This window comes from Zonotrichia leucophrys, chromosome Z (assembly GCF_028769735.1).
Source record: "Zonotrichia leucophrys gambelii isolate GWCS_2022_RI chromosome Z, RI_Zleu_2.0, whole genome shotgun sequence".
Lineage (NCBI taxonomy): Eukaryota > Metazoa > Chordata > Aves > Passeriformes > Passerellidae > Zonotrichia > Zonotrichia leucophrys.
Genome location: NC_088200.1, coordinates 34826980 through 34852277, shown reverse-complemented (window position 1 = coordinate 34852277; position 25298 = coordinate 34826980). Strand labels below are relative to the sequence as shown.

Genomic DNA, 25298 nt, shown 5'->3' with positions numbered 1-25298 from the left:
TCACCAGGACCCAGTAGAGGGGGAGGATCAGCTCCCTTGACCTGCTGGCCACGCTCTTCCCAGTGCAGCCCAGGATCCCACTGGGCCTCCTGGCCACAGGGGCACACTGCTGGCTCATTGTCACCTTGTGGTCCACCAAGACTCCCAGGTCCTTCTCTGCAGAGCTGCCCTTCAGTGGGGCAGCCCCAGCCTGTGCTGCTCCTTGGGGTTATTCCTCCCCAGCTGCAGGACCCTGCACTTGCCCTTGTTGAACCTCGTTGGGTTCTCTCTGTCCAACTCTCCAGCCCAGCCAGGCCCAGCCCAAAGGCAGCAGAGCCTTCAGGTGTATCAGCCATCCCCAGTTTGGATCCGCAGCAAACCTGCTGAGGGTACCTTGGATCCCTTCACCCAGGCCAGTGATAAACAAGCTGAGTGAGACTGGGCCCAGTGTTGATGCCTGGGGAACACCACTCACTACAGGCCTCCAACTGGATTCTGCTGCCCTGATCCTGACCCTGTGAGCTCTGCCATTCTGCCAGTCCTTGGTCCACCCCACTGCCATTTATCTAAACCACGCTTCCTGTGCTTACCTATGAGGATGTTATGGGAGATGGTGTCCAAAGCCTTGCTGAAGTGGAGGCAGACAACAACCACTGCTCTCCCCTCACCTAGCCATCCTGCCCTGCCATCACAGGAGGCTGTCAGACTGGTCAAGCATGATTTCCCCCTAGGAAATTCCTGCTGACTGCTCCTGATAACCTTCTTTTCTTCTGCACGCTTGGTGCTGACCTCCAGAATGTTCTGTTCCATCACCTTTCCAGGGCTGGAGGTGAGGCTGACTGGCCAGTAGTTTCCTGGATCCCCCTCCTTCTTGCCGGTTTTGAAGATGGGAGTAACATTGGCTTTCCTTCAGTCATCAGGCCCTGTTCCTATTTCCTGTGATTTTTCAAAGATGGTGGGGAGTTGGCTTAACTACAGCATCTGCCAGCTCCCCCAGCACCTGTGGGTGCATCTTACCAGGGCCTGGAGTTGTGGCTTGGGAGGAAAAAAATGGCAGCTGGCCCTTTTGTCTCAGGGAAGGGAAAAAAGGAGTTCACACCACAACTCAGGCAAAACAAATGGGGATCTTTTGAAGCTTCTGGCATTGTTGTCCTTCTCACACCAGATGAAGCTAGTGGATTTTGGTGTCCTTTCTCTTGTTGGCTCAGCCTTTTTTCCTGAAGTCTGTGGCTCAGAGTAGCCCCTTGCTGGTCCACCATCTCAGCAGCTTCGATCTCCAACCAAAAATGCAGCAGAAACAGTTCAGTAAAAAAAACTAAACACAGCTGAAGGGATTCTTGCTGGACCCTCCAGGCCAGGCGAAAGAAAGAAAAAAAAAGTGCTTAAGCTAGCAAAAACTAATCTAGTGAAAGCAAGAATGTGATGTCCTGGCCTGTACCATAGCTGCACCCTCCAGAGAGAGGCTTTGAATAAAACCCATGCAGGGGAACAAGGCAGATGATTAGGGAATAGAGTATCATTGAAAAAATCACCCAAAGGCAATTGTCGCAACACATCTTTTGTCATTGGCTCATTTACCACATGCATTAAAAAATTGTCTTCAGTGATCTTCGGGAATTTCCTGGACTATGTGTGCTGGGCCAGCCATGTTGTCCTACAAATATCAGAATTGTTAAGTCCCCAGGAAAACTGGGGCCTATGATGGTGAGGCTATTGCCAACTGCCCATAGAAAGCCTCATCAACTTCCTCCTGCTCATCAGATGGCCTACAAGTGAGCACCACAGCAGTATCAGCCATATTAACCTGTCCCTTAATTCTCATCCATAAACTGTCAACTCATTTGTCTGCCCCTGAATAGAGCTTGATACATTTCAGTTGCTTTCTTTTCTGAAGAACAACTCCACCACCTTGTCTCTCTGACCTGTCCTTTCTAAAAAATCCACAACCATGTGTGAAATTATTCCAGTCATGTGAGCTATCCTACCATATCTCTAATTGCAATGAGGTGATGGCCTTGCAACTACACATAAAATTCCAGTTATTGTTTATTCCCCATGCTGCTGGTTGTGTACAGGCAACTTCAGACAGGTAATCCAGATTCCCTAGATAGAGTGTAACAGGATTCATTGTAACCATGAACACCCTTGATGTTGTTAGCCCTGTGATTCTCATCTAGTCAAGGAATATCTGTTGATGCACTGCCTCATCCCTAGAAGGAAACAATAGAATGATCATAGCCACTTTGGACCCTACCCTTGAGTCCTGTAGTCTAAAATCCATCTCACCAAATTGGCCAGTATGCTGCCAAAGGTTCTCTTACCCTTTTTTAAGCAGGTGGATCTCATTCCTCCCTAACAGGCCACAATCATTCAAGTAAAACCCATTGTTATAAAAGCCAAAACCTTGATGGTGGCCAGGAAGCCAGATGTTGAGCTGCACAGTGGCTGCTTTTGGCTGTCCCTGTTTCTGTGGCCAGGAAGATATATGAGAAGATGACTTGGGCACTAGTGTTTGTCACATATCTTGCCAGCACTTTATAGTCTTCCATGATCCTGCATATTTTTTGGCTTGTGGTAGCATTTGTACCTATGTGAGAGAGGAATAGTGGGCTGTGGTCCATGCTCTTGACAAGCTGGGCTACCCTCTTGGCAGCATGATGGATCTTTGTCCCTGGTAGGCAGCGTTACCTCTTGGAACTCTCGACTGGGCTGGTAGATTGTGTCTTAGGGACCCTAAGACAGTCACCCGCCACAATTACTCAGAGTTTCTTTTTACTGTAGTGACTGTGTGCTGCTGGTCAGGATGTTCCTTGTTGGACTTGCTAATGGACATCTAAAACCTTTAAAACATCATATCTGTTCTGGTGTGGATGTTGGAGGATAGAGGTTAGACTTGAGCTCTGTATTTGTGGGTCATCAGGATCTAATCTGTCTCACACTCAGTGATGTCCATTGTAGGTGTATTTGTTTTGAAGCCATTTCTCTATCTCCGTTTCAGTCCCTCTAACACTGCCTGCTGCAATTTTGTACCTTCAGCAGCAGTTCATCAAACTATGCACATTTCATGCAGGTACAAGCCTTTTCTTCAGTAGAAATATCCGTGCATCCAGTGCAAACTACCACCTGTACTCATGTTTCTTTCCTTACCAGCTCCCTCAGTGGATGTGTCAGTCAGACTTTTCTGGAGCTGTCTCAGTAGACACATTTGTTTTGATTCTGAGACAAGTGCCCGCCATTATGGCAGATGCTTAGAGCACTTAGCACTTACCTGAGGCATGGACCTACCTGTGCATTGCAGCACCCTCCCTGCTCACCCTACTGCACAAACTGCTGCACCACATCTTTTTGATGCACCATATCCTGGTCACTCATGCTCCCAAAAGCTGATTAAGTCTCCCACACTGCTCCTTGTAATGCTCACTCCATTCCTGGCTGGTTAGTGAGAGCTTCTGGGTCCTGAAAGGGCTTTGGGCTGCTGTTCAGGTGTCCCTGAGCTCAAGAAACCTCTGCAGAGCTTGATCTCACCCCCGAAACTTACTTTGGTTGCTGCTGCTGCCCTCCTGACTGACAATGGCCGTATAGTCCCAATTGCCTGTCCACTTCAGTGCCAATAAGTTAAAGCATGTTATTGAGGTCATTGTTCATATGCCTTGAAACACTGACAGGCTGAGGATGTTGACCACTCCTCTAGGAAACCCATTCTAGTATTTGACCATTTTCTTGGTAAAGAAATGCTTGCTGATGTCCATTGTGAACCTACTGTGGCACAACTTTGAACTATTCTGTGAATTACATTTCTGGATCCCAGGAACATGCACACTAACTTGGACTCTTTTGAAAACACATAGAGTGGTCTTGATTGGAAAGCAGGATCTTTTGGAATTCTCTAGCTATTTGCACTCATTTGCCTTAAGATGCTGGCTGCAGATCTAGGACACTGTTGTCATATGTTGTCTTGATTTACTGCACTGAAAGATCTTCTAGCTGGTATGTCAGCTTGATGCCTTTGACATTCTCAGCTCAGGTTCTGTGCAGCATTGCATTCAACCTAATAAAAGTGTGCTGCCTCCTATTTCAACTAATTAATTTGGTCACATGGTGAATATATCTCTTGCATTCAGAGTTTGAAATGCTATGGCAAAGGTTTGTTGCAGTGATTGTCTCAACAGAATCTCTGAGTCTGTGCTTGGTATGACTTGTGTTCAGCAGAGTGTAAACTCTAGCCTGCCATGAGATAAGCATTCAGGAAATCCAGGTGTCCGATCCTGTGTCCTTTGCAGTGTCCTCACTCTGTCACACGACTGTATCAAAATACAGTAATGCTGTAGGGCATATTCTTGTTAGAAAAAGGTACTTACAGACCATTTTAGTAATTGTCTTTCTTGAGACTTCCTGCCTTTTAGGTAAGTTTTGACAGGAAGCCATATTGGAAACTAGAGATACATTGACACTAAGAATATCAGGATTCTGAAAATGAAGAATGCTTTTCAGTCCCCTGCCTTTGTGTTCAACAGACTATGTGAGTATGGTGGGACTTTAGGGAAATACTCATTTAAAAGTCAAGGAATTCTCAAAAATTGTTTTTCTGTCCATATCTGTTTTGTGAAAAATTCTCTTACTTTTTAGGAAATGTTAGATGCCTGCTCAGTCTTTTATGTAGATAACTATTTTACTTTCCTTGACCTGGCTATACTTAATTGTATTTAATTTCTAAAGTTTATATTAAGGATAGCTCTTAAAACTCTTGGGTTTTGGTAGCCCTAGTTATCCATCAACTTGAGAAACTCATGCATTAAACACTTCAAACAAGTTCAAACATGTATCTCTTTCAAGTATACAGAGACTGAAACTACATTATAAACACCTTTTTTTTTTCCTTTATTTTCTGTTTTGCAGGTAGAAAAAATAACTGGCCACCTCTCCCTGAGAATTTTCCTGTAGGTCCTTGTTTTTACCAGGATTTTTCAGTAGACATTCCTGTAGAATTCCAGAAGACAGTAAAGATTATGTACTATCTGTGGATGTGTAAGTATTCTCTTTTGAAGAAAAATAAAGTGCCTGTTCAAGCTTGGTAATATATACCTGCTGCTTTGGCTTTTGGAGCATCTGTAGTGAAGAATTATTTTAAATCCAGAAGCCAAATATTGAAGCAAAATTTTATGTTAACTTCAGTTTTAAAAGTATTGAATTACATCATAAAAGCTTCCACAGAAGAAAAGGAGGATTATCCTAGGGCAATTTGGTTATAATTTATTGCAATTGTCTGGTTTAAGTTTCCCCAGTTATAAAATGAACTTTGACCATTTATTACCTTCGAAATAATTCTACTGGTTTTAAAATCAGCTTATTAGTGTTAATGGACTTTTGAGTTCAAGATGTATGATATCCATTTACTTTAATATACATAATTTTATATAGTTTGATATGGCTTTCATATAGCAAAGGCTTAATATAGTTATAACCTATTTTAAGAAATAGTGTCAATTATCTGAAGCATCAGTCCATGTTAAAGCTATCCTTTGTAGGCAAAGATTGCTCTACGCCATCTTTGTAAGATTAATTTTGCCCTCACTGGGTGTCTGTGTTTTTACGGGAGAAATACTGGGTTAAAGAAGTGTGCAGATGCCATACTTGTTTCTTCTGCCTTCTCCACTGTGATTGATACAAGACTAATAAATACTCTGACTCTGACAAAATTGCAATATTTAGATACTTTGACGCCTTTAATATATTTTCAGCCTTCCTAAGATAATGGGGATTTCAGATGTTTTCTGAACTTTTTTTTTGTAGCTTAAGATGTAGGTAGGAAATCTCCATAATTTTATACATTACTCTGGTAATCTTATTTCTGTGATTGAACCACGTAATTGGAACACATGAAATGAGCAGGCTGCACTGAATCAAATCAATTCCACTCCATCAATAATCTACTGCTTTCTATACTCATTGCTAGATCGTTAATCTTCAGACAAAGCAACTATAGAGCCTTTGACTGGTCATTCTCATAAAATTGACAGATAATTGAGATGTATATGAAATCTAAGGTGAAATACTCAAAATTTTAGGATGGTTACCAATTCTGGCCATTTACAGGACTGAGTTCTGAAAGTGGATATGCTTCAAATATGAGGTGAAGTTGGGCAGTTAGAATTGGAATATTAATACTCTTCTTAATTTTCCTTTTTATGACAACAAATAAAGAACAATATTATATTATGTTATTTCAAAATACATAGGACCTATGCTTTTATACTGACATGACTGTCTTCTAGGTAGGCTGAGGTTTCAACCAAGTCTTCTTGCATTCTTTGTTCTTTAGCTGTAGTGCTCTCTGATTTACATGCATTACTAAGGAAAGCAGGAATAGGGCATAATAAAGGAAAAAAACCCCAAAATCTATTTCACAGTAAAAACCAGAAAGATAAAAAATATTGGGTGTAGAACCTGATCCCTTAGGGTTGGCTGTTGAATTGGGTCTTTTCGTTCCTAGGATTGCATCTATGTGCTTTGGCTAATTTCTCATTGACTGCTTATACTCTGAGGAGGTATTTATTCCCATGGTAGACCTGCTTCTGCTTGCCTCTTCTTTTTCCTCTTCCAGAACTTCCTATGTCTTGTAAGGTCTAGGGGTTCTATGAACATAATCACATTTGGATAAATCGAGTACTGTGTTCTCAGCACTTTATAAAGTAGTCCTTTTCCTTTGTAGTAGCCCTGGGAACAAACTTATTTGGTTAGTTTCTGTATTTTCACCATTAGTATTAGTTTGACATCATCATTCTTGGTTTTTATGTCTCTAAGGAAACTTCTTTACCTATTTAAGATCCATATGCTCTACCTTTCATGAGAAAACAACCCTGTTTGTATCCCTATTTCATTAACTCATCCCTCTTTTCTCCTTTTGTATCAGAAGTCAGAGTTTTCTAATTAATTGATGTGTTTTATCTTTGCACATCTTTTCCCCAGGGGGAGACTTTTTTTTTCTAAGAGACTGAATGCTCACGTTTTTGTGAACTATAACAATCAATTAGCAATGACTTTTCACGGTTGCCATCGGAACTTTTCTGTTCTATCTTGGCATTGTGGCCATTGGTGCTTTAAGGGCTTACACGTGAAAATGACAGTTTTCCTAGCTAATTAGCACTGTTTAGATATTTTTGTGCTATTACTGTGTCCAGCGTCAAGTACAATGTCTCTTGGCTTGTGCTAACAGTCAAAAACAGACTCAAAAGCATGTTTTCAAGCTACTTTCCCCACAGGCTGATAGCATGTGCCTAATAAACACCATTTTGATTTTGAAAGAATATTTCTTACTTGAAGTTACAAATGGAAGAGATTATGGTAGAAAAACAATACACTGAGGTGCCAAGTTTTTTTTCTGTTTCTGTTCAGGAGATTTTAATCTCATCCTTTGTCTGAGGATATGAGAGATGGTGTGTCTGTATACATATCAGTCTGTGTAGATGTTTCTTCTGCCTGTCCCTGAGAACCTCCAATGACAGACACTTCACAAACTCCCTCCAAGCCTGTTCTATGCATTGCTGACTTTTAGAATTAGAAGATGTTTATTAGTATATTAATTTAATTCTCCTCTCCTGTGTTTGATCTTTCATGTTCTATCCACTGTTGCTATGGAAAATACATTTATGCCCATTAGTCATCTCCTTTTGCCTTACTTAGCATATTTCACGCAGCCTTTCCTTGTGGGTGATGTTTTCTCAAAGTTTGACTGGTTGCTGTCATACAAATTCACTGTTAGTCTGCTCCATATTATTATGTGTTTTTTAGTGTGTAGCATCAGGAAATTTTTAAAATGTACCTTCACATTTTAGATAGCACATGTTTATGTGCTAATCCAAGGGTGTTTAATGGTTATGTTACTATTTTAGAATCTATTTTTTCCCTATGGAAGATCTTCCTCTTTTTTGTAAGGCATGTTAGCACATCTCTCCCAAGTAAGCAGAACAGACTAAGAACAAAAGCCTAAACAACATCTGAAGCTTCTTGGTATTCCAAGATTATGTGCGATCAAACTTCACTAGCTCAGTCCTCACTTGTGAGTTGCCTTGTGATTTCAAAACTCTCCATTCTACAGGCATCCCATTTGCCTTCAGGCAGTTCCAATCCAGGGTGACAGTCATGTGTCCTAACGTGGACTTTGGTTTCCTGAAAATATAATCAATGAAATATTACTGAAATTAAGCTTAGTACAAAAATTTGTTTTCATATGGTCTCAAATGGAATAGCAAAATCACCTTAATAATGTACATGCGGAATATCTTCAGTGCAACTTGTGATTTTTTTTTAATTTACAACTCTCTTTCAGACATTTATGGATGATAAAGTGTAGTTAATTAAGACAAGGAATATATCTAAAGGAGAATTCTTCTGTTCAGGGAAGTTTATACCAAAAAAAAGTAAAGTATTAATATTTGTTAAACTAATGTATTTTTCCATTGTTGACTCTTATTCTGGCATGAACACCTTTTTTTTTCAACTTCAGCTGCTTCCACACACAAACTAGGAGAAGGCTTTCTTCAATCACACAGGGTACTCTATTGTTACAGCTGTCTATTGTGAGGCTGTCATACAGAAATTGCATGTTGCAGACTTCTGACTAAGCCCTAGGTGATTTCAGCTCCCAGGTGGTCATTATTTTCTAATAGCTTGTATTATGATTTAATTTGCTGAGGCAAGTAGGTGGAAGGTACTTTATAACTGTTACCCTGAACCTACAAACACGTCTGTTCATATAAGAGCTTAAGCTTGCCTACATCCCTTAGTGAAGGGGTTGGCTCAAAGCATAAGTGTAAATGATTCTCTGTATCTTGCAGCAGGCAAGTGAATGGCAAGCACAGTGAAGTGAGAATTGTCAGTCAAGTCTGGTCTCTTCCTGTATTGCTTGCTAATACTTGTTTTGTACTGCTGAGACTGTTACTGCAGTGAAGCCAGACCCCTGTGTTGCTGGTTTCAGTATCAGTAGTGGGTGTGATGCTCCCCCCTTTTCTGCACTGATGGTACTCTTTCAAAACTTGTCCTGTTAATTGCAGTTATTAAAAGAAAGTAATTTTGTAAAGTTCAGTTTCCACCAGAATTTGAATGTTTCTAGTAACATAGGGGTCTCGATGTGTTCCAGTATTGAGTAGAAAAAGAGAGAATACCCCTTTCTTGTAGGTATCAAAGGAAGGCAGGAACTGGGATTTGTATAGTTTCTTTTGCTTTGAGGCAGAAACACACAAATTCAGAAAGGAGTTGGTTTGCCTACCCCTTGGGGCAGTGCTAAGATACATAGGTGCAATAATTGCCTTTTATTTTAAAGAACAAAGTGTTTTGATTCTGGCAACTCTTACTGGAGAATATGATTTATCTGAGGAAATGTTTTCACTTTCATCAGTCTTCCATGCAATGATCTGTGCATCTTGCTTTTAAGAGTTTTTCCCCATTGTGTTGATTTACAGCTCAAGTCATGATTAAGACAACAACAAAGAGTTTCAGGATTCCCTTTTTCAGAATCTTTAGTATCTTGCCTGTTCTGTTAACCTTGCTATCCAGGAGAATGACTAAAATGTTGCTCTGTTGAACTTAAATAAAATAAAATCATTGCTGTCAGCAGCAGTTTGTGCAATTATAAATACCCTACTTTATCTTGATCCACAAGGAAAGAAATTGTTCTCTGAGGCAGAAAAATCTTTCCTGAATCACTGGTTATTGCTGAACAAAGAGAAAAATTCTTGTTCATCTTTGAAGTCTAGCAGAAGTAAATTCTGTGCCAGATAGCATGAAGGTAGTAGTTGTAATATTTCTTAATATTGCCTTATTCTGTTCTAAGAAGTAAACTTAATTGAAATAAAATGTAAAGTCATAATGCAAATGAATTTGTTTTTAGTAGAAATTGAATAATTACTATGTAACAAGGTCTGCCAGTGAGAAAATTATACTATTGAGCTAACAACACACCACCAAAAAAGGCAGGTATTCTAAGAAAGACCAGTGTCCTAAGAAATATTTGAATATACAAAATACATTACAACATCTCGAACAGCTTCTTGCAGACCACATTTTACTGAAGAACATTCTTAGTAACTGGGATATTTGTTTTATTATATGGAAAACAAATAGCTTTGTGCTGAAAGACTGTTTGGGAAATTTTTGTTTTCAAATTTGAATGTGTACAGTGTTTATTTTGTGATGCACTTTGTTCATTTTTAAGCTTTCTCAAAAAATATTCAGTAGTCTCATAAATATTTGTATTCAGTTATTACTGTAGAAAAAAATCAATTATTGCATCTGTAGAAACCTCTTTTTTCTTAATTTAAAAGTTTGAAAGTATTTTATTTTTATGACAAGATATTTTCCATTGCCAGGTAGCTGATGGTACTTGAAATTTCATGTTGAGTGCTCTTACTTGTGAATACAGGGTTTACCTAAAATTTAGAAAACTATAAAAATCAATTTATTACAGAAGGCCTTGAGATGGTATTGGTATTATCTGCATGCTGATCTTTTGTTTAAAATGCTGTTTTCTTTAAATGTTTAAAATGTTTTAAAGTTTGGGTATAACTTTAGCATTTGTAATAATTTATTGTTTAAACATAATTTAATTAATACTATTTTGCTTTTGCTTCTACAGTCCATACAGTGACTCTGTTTCTTAATATCTTTGGATGTTTGGCCTGGTTTTACGTTGATGCTACACGAGGGGTTGATTTTGGATTGAGTATTCTCTGGTTCTTGCTTTTTACCCCATGTTCTTTTGTCTGCTGGTACAGACCACTTTATGGAGCTTTCAGGTAACAACTTCAGCTTGACTTAGGATATTTAAAAACTTGTCAAAATGCATTAACATTCGAGAATTTGCTTGATTATCATGATGATAATCCTTTAAAGTGCTTTCATTAGAAACAAAGAGTATGTTTGCCATTAATTCGGTTGTCGAATTTGAAATACAGATGGCAGTAGTTAGTAATACCATGGAATATCCTTTAAAGTATTTACCGTTTTTACCACAGACATAATATTTGTCAGAAATCCTTAACTTTGTTGAAGTTAGTAAGGGCTGGTAACAGTTGCAAACAACATTCTCTCATTAAATCTCTGTTTCTACACACCAAGAATTTGAGCAGATTAGTAGTCAATAGTGAGTTAATTTTTTCCTTCCTGAATGAACTTCATTAATAGCTACTTTTAAAATCTTGTATTTTTGTTATTTTGAGTGATAGACACTTACTGTGTCTCTAATTGAAATAGCCTGAGATTCTTGAGAATTAGTAGAGCAGGTATATATTAGACAAACTAGTATTTTTCCTAGTCTTAGCAATCTTTGCAAACTTCAGAAGCATAAGGTGTGTGATTAAGAAGAGAATGATGTGTTTGCGTCCAAAATTAAACTTTTTCTTAGTGAAGATCAGCATGTAGAGATTTTAAGTCCTGTACTCAGGAAGTTTTGGTTTGTTTTTTTTTTTTACATTGAAGCGATTCATCAATCTTTTAATGATGGCCAGAAGTTGCAATTAACTTTACCATTTAGACTACAGGAAGTGTATCTTTTTGCTAACCAGTGAGGTATTGCTATACCCACAAACCTTCGAGGAATCATATAGTTTAACTTGCATTTCTTGTCTAATAAATCTGTGTCTTTTCTTAGAAAAAATTGTTGGTTGAGGAAGGAAAACTCTACTTGCATATTCAACTTTCAGTCAGTTGCTCAGCTGAAAATGAAATAGTTATTGAACTGAACTGTTTGTACAGAAATTACAAACTCCCTTCTGCAGGAAGAGCTGTTAAGGACAAAATCTCTTTTTGTGACTTAAATAAATGATTTCTGCTTTCTTTAGAACTCTAGTAGGAAGCATTTCATATAGTCAATGTTTTTGACAGTAGTAAGTTGAGTCTTCATTGAAATTCTGCCTGTACATTTATATTTGGCTCATTTTTTAAAATTTATTTTCAGTCTTTGTAAGGCTGGCATTCTAGTAATTTACCAGGAAATGTATTTTGTACATTTTACTTTAAAATAACAGCTGCTTCACTATTCTGGTGTGCCGTGTGTTTCAGTAATTCCATATGAGATCTTCTTTCCTTTCACAATTAAATATTCTCTTCCCATACTGCTATCACTCAGAACTTCACTGTGAAAGTGGTGCAGAGTGCAAACTTAAATGGTTAGTTTAAGGGTCCTGCTCGGGGCTGAACAAAACTATTCTCACCTTTCTAAGAGATGCAGGTGGCAAAATCACTATATTAAAGAAAAAGAGCAGTTCTTGTAAATAAACACACTAAAAAAACACAGAATTGCTGATACTTCAGGTCACTTGATAAATGAAAGTACTTTTTGCCCAGTTAATGCAGTAAAATGTTAGATTGGTACTACAGAATATGAATAAAAAGAATGAATTTTATGTCTGCTTTAATCTTTTTTTCCCCACCTCTTTCAGGAGTGACAGTTCATTCAGGTTCTTTGTGTTCTTCTTTGTATATATCTGTCAGTTTGCTGTACATGTACTTCAAGCTGCAGGATTTCAAAGATGGGGAAACTGGTGAGTACTCTTGTTTGCCATAGTGTTGTACTGTCTGTAAGACAAACACACTTACTTGAAGTAACAACTGCAATACAGTCTATGTTTTCAGAGGAATAATCTTGTGTTCACTAGAATGTTACATTTAGCTCTTAAAAGAAAGCATTTTTGGAGTGCTCTTGACTAGGAGCAGTGGGTGAAATGTATCCAAAGAATGTGAGGTACTGTTATTGGGCTACTCAAAGTTTTATCCTTCAATTTAAACCACTTTGAACTTACTCTTTCTTACACTACCTCCTCTATTTTTGTGGTGTAAGGAGTTATTACTCATTCTGTATTTAAGGTAAAGGTAAGCAAAAATTTAGACATCAATAATATATTGTTTGCATATTTTTTATATCATTAGGTATTTTTAGTTATATTTATATACTTGCTTCTTATTGAGAAATTTATGGCTAAAATTTGTAGAATGACTTAACAAGGCATTTGGGCGAATATTGGATATTATTTGAAAAGTACATTGGTTAGAGTCACATTCATATTCTTCAATAAGTTGATCTTTCTTTTAAATGTTTGCAAATATATAAGCTTTTACATGAAGCTTGTATGTATATTATCTTTTTTTTGAGTCTTTGAGGTCTAATACTTAGATTTTACAAGGAGAAACTATGGGGAATCAGTCACTGTCCTTGAAATACAGGAATTAACTAAAAGCAAGGTTGTAGTAGCCAGCTGGTAACTCGAGGAGTCATGAATGGCAGTGCTGTAGTTGGGTAATGACATTTCCCTCTATCAGTACTTTTTGCTGCAAACCTCCAAATATATGCAAGGCAGACAAAACAGTATTGCTTTAGAATTGTTATGTAAGGAAAGAGCCTGCTTTTTTTACTTTGGAATCTTCTATTGCTTATTCATCCAAGTCTGGGAAGTGTGCTTTTAAGCATACTTGGGGAAGAAGTATTGAAATTAGCCAGATAATCAGAAAAATCAGGAAATCCTAATTATAGTTCAGATTTTGGGGATTTGTGGTAGATTATAGTGGGATACAGTGGATATCAAAGCAGTGTGAAGCAGGTAGGGGACAGTTTTAAGGTTTGGATTTACATAACTTTTTGCTAGGGTTTTTCTTTTGTGTTTTTTTAAATAACGTGGAAAAATCTTATTCATCTTAATGCATGGGTTTTGTTCATAAGGCAGCCTGCTTTTTAAATTTTCAGGTCTGAAACTGTTGGTTGTCTGTTGGTGTTTCAATTTTGAACAATGGGGAAATGCTTGAAGTAGATACTTATTTAGCAGGTTTTTTTCTATTAGTTCATCTGATGCTCTCTACTTAAAAAAATATATTTACCTCAGTTGGGAAAGCATCACTGTGTGGATGCAATTAAATGAGTCTTCATATAGAAGCTGTGTATGTGTGGTATTCTGTTCTGTATTTATAGAAGTTTAAAACCATCTTTTTAGGGATATTTTCTCATCTATGAATTAATGTAGTCTTGAATCAATCTGAAATGACAGTTGAGAAGCAGCTTTCTAATTTCTCCACAATTTTGCTCAAGGACAATAATATTTACAACAACTTTTCATACAGTTTCATTGCATTTTCTGTGAAAAAAGTGGAAGTTAAACTTTAAAAGCATATCATAGAACCAGAATATGCTTATGTAAAATTCCCATTATTTTTCTTTAAAAATACTCAAAATGGTTAAGAACCAGGAGGTTATGAAATTTGTTTTGGTGAGGGTATCTGAATAAATAGTTCATGGGCTGTGCTAGTAAAATTTGTTATTTCTCCTTCCTTCAGTGGATGGATTTCATCTCTTACTGGACTTAATAAGAGTATTCCTGTTGGCATTATGATGATAATCATAGCTGCACTTTTCACAGCATCTGCTGTTATCTCACTAGTTATGTTTAAGAAGGTAAGTTACTTATTATTCCCCTCTTTTGTTTCCTGTATTTGATTTGGATTTTGCTTTCTGTTTTGAGAGAGGTACTCTTTCACAAAGTAGTGGGGATTAAATTACATTTTTCAAGGTGAGCCTTGCCTATTAACATTTGTACAGTTTTGTTTATACTGGTGTGGAGGTACAAAATGCTGTTTGTACAGTGCAGGTATTTTCTGCAAATGGGGAATGATAGCTCTGAATTAGAGAATCTGAGAGGAAACCCACCACAGAGGAGCAGGTGAAAGCACTGGACACTGTGACTGTAGCTGTACATGCCAGGTTGTCCATCAGGCACAGAGAAGCATGACTGAAATGATTGCTATGTTACAGTTCTTACCAAAATCATTCCCATTAAAATCAATACAAGAGAGAGATGCTTAGCACCTCAGAAAATGATTTTTATTTCTCTATCTCTGTTTTTTAATATTTTATTGCCAGCTAATGATGCAGGAGCATGAAAACTCAAGGAAATAAACTCTTTCTCTATGGTTACTTCTGGTGAATTTCCACCCAGAATATCTAAGTATAGATACTGATGCAGTAGTAGTCATTGAGATAAATGTAACTGAGAATTCTGATGATGATGTCCTGGCTGGATTCCAGTAATTCAACCTCAGTTATAGTTAGGTTTAAGGATTTTACACATCATAAATTATTTTGACGTCTTCACAGTAAACTAGAAATTATACATGTGTGCCTGGAGATGTCCTTTCTTGTCTTCTGTAGAAATACTCTATAGATGAGAAGAAACAAACAAGAAAAAAGTATGGTGGAATATGCTTTTACTTTTCTTATCAAAGATTCTTTCAAAAAATCTGCATATTCATATATGACTTGGTTTATCTTTATGGATGAGAAGTAGTCACATTTATAACAGAGAAAAAAGTTATGTTAATTTTCTTGCTACACTGGAATGAAAATGTCTTCATAGTATTATTTAACAACCTTTTTGTGACTTAACTGAGTGAAAAATAGCATTTGAATTTCAATACTTAGATAACTGGAAGTTAATCAGATTTTTTTGTCAGGTTTTGTGGTTTTTATTTTGTTACATACCATATTGCTAAGAGTGTTTGTAAGTCATATTGTTTATTCCTCTGGTTATTAAGCAGAGCTATTGGTCATCACACTAGTTCTGCAAATGTGTAACTGTGTAATATGGATATTTTGAAATTTTTAATATTCAGTCAGAGTGTTGCTTACTCTTGTTACCAATCAGAGTAACTAAAATGTTTCTAAATATTGTTGTAAAGAAAAATTCACCAAATATACATCACATATTTTAGTGACCATGATGAGACCCCTCTGAACTTGCAGATAATTACAGGTAACCCCCACAGTCAAATTGTGAGTGCAGCAGGACAATGAAAAATTCAAAAGTTTGTGGGAAAAATTTCCATGTTCTCATCTCTGTATTCGCTCAAACACATGAACAAATCACATTTCCCCACCTCACAGCTCTGCTTTGCGTTGAGACTTTGCTGTTGCTCTGCTAAGAAATGGGAAGCGTGGCACCACTTTCTCAGTGCTTTTCCCCTCCGCAGGTGCACGGGCTGTACCGCACGACTGGCGCAAGCTTTGAGAAGGCGCAGCAGGAGTTTGCCACGGGAGTGATGTCCAACAAAACTGTACAAACTGCTGCGGCCAACGCCGCCTCGACAGCGGCCACCAGCGCGGCGCAGAACGCCTTCAAGGGTAACCGGATGTAGAGAAACAGTCACCCCGGTTCTCCTCAACTGTTCTTTATTTCCCAGTCACTTACTGTATTCCCTAAATGCCTAGATCAAAATCACACAGCATGTTTGTTTCTTCTACGGCTGTGCATGGGTTAAATGGGAAATGGTTGGTTTATTTTATTATAAATTTATTTATTTTAAGAAGAAAACCAATTTTTCCCCTTCTTTAACGTGTTGAATTCTGCAGTGTAAAGCTTTACATATTTTATGGGGGATAAATAATTTCAACAATTGGCCTGAGAATGAACTCTGGTATATAATGATCAAATCAATGTAATAAGAATCTAGAAGGTTTTTTAGCAATTCACACCAGTTTTTTTTTAAGTTCAGGAAAGCAGTTTGGATTAATGATTTTTTTTTTGCAAGAACTGACTTCCCTATTTCTGCCATAAGAAGTGGGGGTAATAAGTGGTCAGTAAGAAGTGACTGAGAGATAGAGTAAGGTTTGACTATTGTTTTTGCACTTTCAGCAACTGCTGGGGGTCAAATACAAGTAAGGCAGAGAGTATAAATTCTTTTCCTGTTTGGTTTTGTTTTCTTTTTATTAGGTAAGTCTTTTGATATAAACCTCTAAGTTTGCATGAATACTGTTGAGTTACCCGATCTTTTTACCTGTTTAAGTAGTGTTTTGGTCCAGAATTTACCTGTGCCACTTTATAGCATTTGTTTATATGTATTTCCATGGAGTATTCTCTACCTGTGGGAAATTACTATGGGGTATAAACATTCTCTGTAATAGAATAGTTCAGTTTAAGGAAGTTAACTGGTGATTTCAATCACAGAGCTAAATGGTTATGTATTTGCTGTTTTTAACTTCAGTATTCACATATCCCCTGTCCCTCTTCTATGTGTCGTGGTATTTTTATTTGGGATTTTTTTTGTTAGTTTTTGTTTGGATTTTTTTCAAGTATAGATTTATGTTTAACAGTGGTACTAAATCTCTATCTTGGACAGTCACTCTGTTTACTGCCTGTCCGAAACACTATATATACAGTATTTAATTTTCTAACAGGTATATTGTCTAAAACCAGGCTCCTGAAGCAATGGCATTTAACAGATACTTGAATGAATTTTAATATTAACTCAGCCATCTCTGTGATGTGATTTAAGCTATAGAAAAAAAGTTTTTAAACTATTTGGATTCGGCAAAGGGAGAGATGTTTATCTTTATTAAAGTTAGATTTTAACTCATTGAATTGGAGGCCTAAGAGGTTAGATTGATGCTGTGAAACTAACAATCCATAATGGTACACATACCATCACAATGTTTTAGAATATAATACAGTCAGGACTTGGTATATTATGAGTTTCTCTGCTTTGAAGACCTTACATTTTTGGATTGCCTCATGAGACTTACATACTTACACAGTTTTTCAAACTCTTCCAGGAAATGGAAAAATTACATCCCATAACCTGTGTAAGTACACACCATGGCTGAAATTAATTCAGCTCTTAAGGTGAATCATAACACAGCATAAAGTTCTGAGGCCCCTCCACATTCTGAAAGTGGACTGAATTTCAATACACTGTATTCTGTTTCAATACACTGTATTCATAATAACAGAAGTTCATTTAAAAAAATACTCCCCTAGCTTAATCTCTGAATCAGTAATATACTGGTAGCATGAATTCTTCTATTAGTCTCCTTTCATTTACTAAATTCTTTAAACCACACTTGAATTTGAAAAAGTGTTGTAGTGTCACCTATGCTGAAGTTCACATTAATGAATATACTTGCTTAAATATTCTATCTAACAAGGCTGTTAAAAATGTCATAATAGTGGACATGCTAACATTGAACTTAAATTTGCGTGGAATGTTTTTTAAGCTTTCCAGATTAAAGTCACTGTCTTCTGCTGAGACTGGGGGACCATCATTCTAGAAGCTATATATCAAGATTATTATTTTCATATTTTAAACTTAACTTGAGGGTTGTATCTAGGAACTCTGCTATGGATTACTTTTAAATCTAAATTTTGGTATCTCTTGGATTGAAATCCTAGGAACATCATCCTTAGAATTTAACTGAAGTTTAAGATTGCATAATAGCATAGATTACCAGAAAAAAACACCAAAAACATTAGGAATAAAACCTGAATTTGACAGGTAGATTTTTTTTCTCAAATGTTTGAAGGGTCTTTGAGAAAGCATATGTAATGTTGTGTGTATAAGAATTGTTGATTTGTAATATCATGGGTTGAATGTACAGATTTAAGCCTTCTGAGTGAAATTCAGGGTTGTGTCACATGTGAATTCTTTAACACATGTGAATTCTGTGACACTTTGCAACCCAAAAGGGAGGAAAAAGTTTGTTTAGCTTTGATAACAGAAGGCTAAAATTTGTTAAAAATATTTTGTATCTAACAAAAATTAGATTTTGCAATCTCTTATTAATCAGAGTATGGCGCCCACTTGAGTTGTCTTTTTGTAGTATTGTGACAAACAGTACAAGGTATGAAGTTTAAACACTGGAATGTCAGTAGTCTTTGATTTGTAATTTAGGAGTTGTTTTTATTTATCTGAGGATGTTTGTATATTTTGTAAATTACTAACAATGTTCAGCCATCCTGGTGAATGTCATGGTTCTGTACAAATGCACTTCTTCTGTCCCTCTGTTGCATGTCTGGGTAGTTCAGAAGTTTTGTATATTTATTGTATTAACACAGTGTCATAGAATAAAAAAATACTTTTTTCCTAGGTGTTTGCTCTGTATAGTTTTGACCAATAATGGGGATTTTTCTTCTGACAGTCAGGGTGATGTGCAAGGAGGATCTATGTAAAAGTCTGACTTGCTTTTTATAATTCTGTATATAGATGCTGTATTTCTGCTGTATGAAATGGTGAAACAAAATGTCCACTATCAATAAATCTGGTTATAGAGAATTAGTCTACTCAACTGTTACGAAGAAAATTCTTAAAATACTTGCAGTTTACCTTCTTGTGCTGTAAACTCACAAGGGTTAAAATTAAACATGCTCTGTCATGACTGAATGGAATTCTACAGGTATTAAGTGACTCTTAAAACATTATTGAAAGTAAAATGAAGTTGCTGAAAAAAGTTTTGCCTTGGTAGTATTTATTTTCCTAATTTCTGCCAGTGAATCAACATTTCTGCGTTACTGCCATCTTGCTCTTTCTTTTTTTTTTCAGTCACTAGCACAGTCTGTTGATTTTTTTTCACGTAATGTCAGTTGCAGCACCTGCTCTCTAGTACTCGTCTTACTACTGGGTTTTTTCTGAAGGGCTGAGTGACTTCATCATCAAATGTGATGTAGGTAAGTTTGCAAATGCGTGGTGCATATTCATGCAGTGATACAGTGAACAGTGCTCTGAGGTATGGTCAGGATTATTTTGGGAGATGGCAGACGTGTTTTTGAACACATTTTCACATGCATGCATCAGTCAGTATTGACATTCTTCATCCACTTGATCTTTGTAATTTACAGATCTAGAATGGCAGTGTCAGCAGACTGAAGGAAGAGGTTTTGTACTTTCTTGTAAATGTAAGCATGGTTGTGCCATATGATCCAGTCATGTTTTATGTTTAGAATTATTACACAATTTTAGTGCTCTTCATGGGATGTAATTCCTCTGGTTTGCTTAGGTTACTTCCCTCAAGAAGTTGTAAGCATGGAGTTGGAAAAGCATCCACACACTGACAGAAAAGCATGGGTCAAGAGAACTGTACTTAAAAGTACTCAGTGATACTTCTGGGAAGATATTTCTGCCCAAGGAAATGGCACACACCTAAAAAGTAATATTCTGGTTATTAATCTGTAGTATGGCACAGTAGGTCACGTAATTAATTAGGTTTTTCATTAAAACATGTATGAATTAGTTTGTACTTTTTTCCTGCAAATTAATTTTATGTCTGCAAGTAGCTTTTATTTTCATAATTATGAAAATCAGGAAAATTGACAAAGGTAGTAGTGCAGATCTAGCTCAGCAGCAAAAGCCAGTGAAACTTTATACAAGGATTAAACTAGGTACGATGTCACATGATACTGAGAGGAAAAGAAAAAAGGCATTGGGATGTGTAACTTGTGGCTCATGCTGCCATACGTTTTGTTCTGGAAGAAAAAATTCCAGCAGTTTAACGGAAGAATATACTGCTCAACTAAAATAATGCTTTTTGTTGGATGAAAGTGATTACGTGGAACGGTTGTGGTTTCAATAGTCTCTCAATACACTTGGGAGCTTCCTGTTGACTAAGAAATGAGTGTATGTGTATATATATATATATATAAATAAGTGTACTGTCCTGCTTTTGGTGAGTGCTCCTTCATGTTCCTGTTACATTACACTCAGATGTGAAGGAAAATACTTCAGTACAGAGGAGCTGCTCTTCACAGCATCGAGAATACCAGGTTTTACTTTATATCCATGATTTAAGAAGGGAAACCTCCATCTTGAGAGGAGAGATGGGAAGTATTTGGGACTGATTTTTATTAATAAAGTTTGAGGCTGTATTAGTTAAAACAGGGCTGGTGCAGGCCTGGAAGACAGACTGGCCTCAGTTACTTGTGGTGCTGAACTTGGCTTTTCTGCTCTGTGACCCTGTACAGCTGGAGATGGGTAGGCAATACTGGCTGGAGCCCAGACCACTGTACAGAACAGCTGCCTCTGACCACTGGTGCCTCTGTGGCATCAGCTGCTCTGCCACTGCTCCAGCTGGCAATGTTGCTAGTAGATTTTATCATGTTTCTAGCCTAATTAAAGAATTGTGTATGTCTGAGCTGTAGTCATTGTACACATGCCAAAGCATGGTTGCTGTTTTTTAGTGCAGAAGTGTTGTCTTTGCTGTGGCTGTATTTTTTAGAAGAATGCATGATGTTCTTTTTAGAGGAGCACATGATGTTTTCAAAGAAAAAATACATATCCTGGGTTGGGCAGTGGGGTGGCACTTTTTGCCCAAGTTAAGAGAACAACCGGAAGTTGTCAGAATACAGAATCATGGAATCAATTAGGATAGAAAAGACCTAAATACTCCTGAGATCATTGACCCCAGCCTAAGACCTATGTGATTAAATCTAGCATTCTTTTTCTTTTACCTTGGTCAGACCATGTTACTGATCCCACCACATCTGAGTGATACTTTAAGCCAGGTATTGATTCCTACGCTCTCATAATTTCACTGCTATGAAGATATTCCAAGTAAAAGGCATTTGTTTGAAAACCAGCTTTCAGTGAACTGCAGAACAAGACAACATCTTTATATTCCTGTCAATCTGATAATAGACATCCACTTAGTGATTACTCCACTATTCTAAACCCAGCTGGAGCTTGGAGAATAAGTTACAAGAATACGGAAATGTGTAACAATACACACAACTGCAGACCTGAACTCTGTGCTACTGCCAACTCCATTAACTTTACTGAAAAGGGAAGGTAATATTTTTAGCTGTTCAGGTCAGTACTTCATAATTTCTTTAAGCAGTGTTTTATATTTGGAGACTAAGTGCTCCATCTATACCTGTTTTGAAATTCATAAATTGATGGTGGTAGTGGTGCATTCAGTGGCATCTATCCCCTAACTTCTGGACTATAGGTTTCTAGATGTTCCAAGCTGTAACTAAGAGCTACTTCTCTGAAGTCAGGAACTGTTGGAAGTATAATTAAATGACACATGAATAATTATATATAAATTTAATAGAAGTGGACCTTTGCAACTGACAAATAAGTGACATGCTGACTTTTCTTTAAACTACTGAAAGCCGTGCTCCTGGTCCTGCCATTGACTGGCTTTGAAACACTTTCTCTTGTGTTTGTCACTTCACTGAAAGCTGAAAGCCAAAACACACTGTGGCAAACATAATTTTAAAAATCTGTGTATGATGAAGCAATATTTGTTTTAGAACTGTTACTACCTTTTTTCATGAAAAAGGAAATGCAGTGCTTTAGTTGCAAAATGAAACACATTTTGTCAGAGCTATATTCAATTAGAAAGTCTCTTTAATGCAACTGTATTGTATAACACATAGTTACAATTTCAGATCACATACTTCTTATCAGTAAGCAATAATAAGTGTTTAAGTCAGATGGGAATCTGAAATACATCATTGGACTGGGATCTTAAAGGCTATTAAAGCTACAATCAAAGCTCACCTTGGCTCAACTTGTCCAATATGTTTGCATTAAGGTAGTCAGACTCCTGTTAAAAGTTCAAAAACTCACATTTAATTGAAATTTAGATTAAAAAGCAGACATTAGGTACATCATTCATGCTAAAAAATATACATAGTGGTGAGTCAAGAACAGAAAAACAGTACCACAAATAAACCATGGCTCAAAACCTACTCTAGCTGGATCACTGCAGCCACTCTTCCTATACCGAGGAGCTGTGTATGCGTTGCTGCCCTGCTCTGCTGTTGTTGGACTCTGCCCTTTCCTTGAGGTGTAGACACCAGTGCCCATGGCTTTCAAGGAAGGCCTGAACTCATCTCCATTTACCACTAGGATATGGGAAACTTCAGTGGGGGGGGGGGGGGAGGGGGGGGTAAAAATGCAAAATGGAAATTATTTGGCTGAAAAAAATTTCTCAGAATCCAGAGAACTTTATTGAGTAAAATAGATACAAAGGTGATATGGACAACCCAGAAATAGCTCAGTAGCAATGTTTTCTGCAGTGCCACATTAGAAATAAAGCACACTAAGAAACCTTGCTGAGCTTTTTCAGCTTTTTGAGTGTTAATGGCAAGAGGTGGACATAGCTTCCCACTGGAAGTGTCTGTATTCTGAGTAATTCAAATCAATCTAGAAGATATTTTTGTTAAATCTTCAAGCTGCTATTACTACTGTTGTATTGATCTTCAACATCAGTGATTTTATTGCATTAGGCAATATCCACACCATCAAACTCCAGACACTTCTTCCCTGGGAAGTCCCTTTCCCAATCACTTGTTTAAAAGCAAAAACTAAAAAAAAAAAAAAAAAAAAAACAAAAACAAACCCCAAAACCAGCAAAATAACAAAAAAAACCCCACAAAACCCATTCCTTGTATTGCACATCTCACACAAGTCTGTGTATATATATATATATATTTTTAAATATGCTACAATTAAAAAAAAAGGTCTATGGCACTTTATTGGATATAAGTTTAAGAAGTTGATGAAACCACAGATGTTTGAAGAACTCTTCAATACCACAAAACAAAGTTAAACTGAACTAATTGGCACACAGGTTTTAAAGAATCCACAGAAAATTCCTCTAGATCCTATGCAGTGCATGTACATTAAGAAGCAGTTACACTCTACAGCCCCCTCATGAAATCAATTAAATTAGCTTTAAGCTGATTTTGTTTTTTTCTTTCCCAGAGTGCTGCTGAGGTGAACTTCAGGAGCAATTTAAACAGCTGTGAAATTTACTGAGTGCACCCTGCACCTGAAAACCTCATCCAGGAAAAAAAAATCACTATATATACCACCTTATCCCTTGCTAGAAAAACAGAACCCTGAGAAAAGAAATTCTGATTATTTCTCCTCTGTATTTCTTCCCAGCCTGTCTTCTATCTGTACTACATGAACATGGATATTCTTGCAAGTTAGTTAATTATGCTGTTGCAGAGCAAGCTGATAATATACCAGCAACAATCAGAAAAGCTGGTTCTTCTTCGTTACGAATGCAAACAAAAGCAAAATGTGCCACTGAAAATCCCTTTAATACTTAAAAAAGCAAACCCAAACAAAATGCACTATTGAAATTTTTTAAGCATCATGTGGATCACAGCAGACGTCAGCTAGTAACATGAAGGAAGGTTGTTCATTGTTTACTTCTCAACCAGAGCAGAGTATGCTCTCTCAACCTTTGTAAGGACTAACCTGACCTGATTCTGGCTAATCAAGTGCTTAAGCCAGTGCAGCATTTTTCACCCTAATACTGAGTCAAGACTTGTTGGCAGTGGTGACCTGGACTTTGGATTGCTACCCACCTAAGGAAGCTAAAACCATACATCTGTTTGGTAATTAATTTTTAGCTGGTTTATATGGTACTCATACAACTGCTTACCCCCTCTTTTCCAACTGCAGGGCCCCGAGGGCAGGGCAGAGCTGAGCTGGTGGCCCAGGTTCAGTGCATGCTCCAGAAGGGGCTCAGGAGGGATGCCTGGAGGAAGCCTTGCTGAACCCCAGGTACAAGCCCAGTGCATGTCCAGGTGTGGGGGATGTGTATGGGGCAACGCCAACGAGCACACAGGTCTGGACAGGGTGTGTGGGCTCTAATTTTCACCCTCAAGCATCACTTTGTGCTGGTAATTTTGCTTCATTAAAACCTTGATTTTGGCAGGCAGTTGGTCCCAGACCATAACTTTTGGAGGGGATTTAAATTCAATATTTAAAAGAACAGTGATTTCCCTGTTTTAAAGTAGAAGATGGTGGATGTGGGTTGCAGGAGCAGGTGAATGCAAGAAGAGGCTGGGTTAAAACAATCCCTTTTTGAATACAGGCGGAAGTTGACCTTGTTGCACTGCATCTCAGAGGTCACCTGTGTATCTGTCCAGCACACAGCAGGCAGGTGCCATGGCACAGAGGCACAGGCTGCAGCTGCTCTCTCACTGTGGTGGGCAGTAGGTGCTGGAAGGGGACCCCAGCTCCGTGACCCCAGCTCTGTTTGCCAATCCTCCAGGCTGCCCCGGGCCCGCCGCCAGGACTGCTGAACAGCTCTTGTCTCGTGAAGCACATCAGCAGTGCCTTGAAAGCAGCTACCTACCTGGACAGTAAAGATTTTAGTAATAACTAATGACACATTTTAAGGGACTGACCAGGCAAAACCAAGAATCTCCGCTCTGTGTAATAGTGAAGCAACATTGTCACTAAATGATGTTAAACTACCAAGAAATAAGAAAAGGAATCTAAAATTCACCTAGTATTTAATTAGAACTACTCAGATCAGTTATCCCCAATGCTCCTATGGTACAGTTGCATCATTCCTTAGTTTGTTAAAATACCTTACAAACTTGGTATCAGAAGTAATTCTACTAAGTGAGGCACCACCACAAATAACACAAGCTGGCTTTGAGAAAAAATGGCATTTGTGGCAACATCTGTTTAATTTCTGCTGATTTAGTTGGGAAAAGGTCTACTACTACACAAAAAAAAAAAAAAAAAAAAAAAAAAATCTTCCCAGC

At 37.6% G+C, this 25298-nt stretch overlaps 1 protein-coding gene across 1 annotated transcript in view; it reads left to right on the top strand.

Moving 5' to 3' along the window:
- SCAMP1 (secretory carrier membrane protein 1) overlaps positions 1-19234 on the top strand; it is a 39890-nt gene extending 20656 nt beyond the window's left edge. Inside the window, exons 5-9 of the mRNA XM_064735919.1 lie at positions 4876-5004; positions 10610-10769; positions 12414-12515; positions 14296-14413; positions 15985-19234. Coding sequence (XP_064591989.1) covers positions 4876-5004; positions 10610-10769; positions 12414-12515; positions 14296-14413; positions 15985-16149 — 674 coding nt within the window. The 3' untranslated portion in view covers positions 16150-19234. The remainder of the gene's footprint in view (positions 1-4875; positions 5005-10609; positions 10770-12413; positions 12516-14295; positions 14414-15984) is intronic.
- Positions 19235-25298: the final 6064 nt, after the last annotated feature.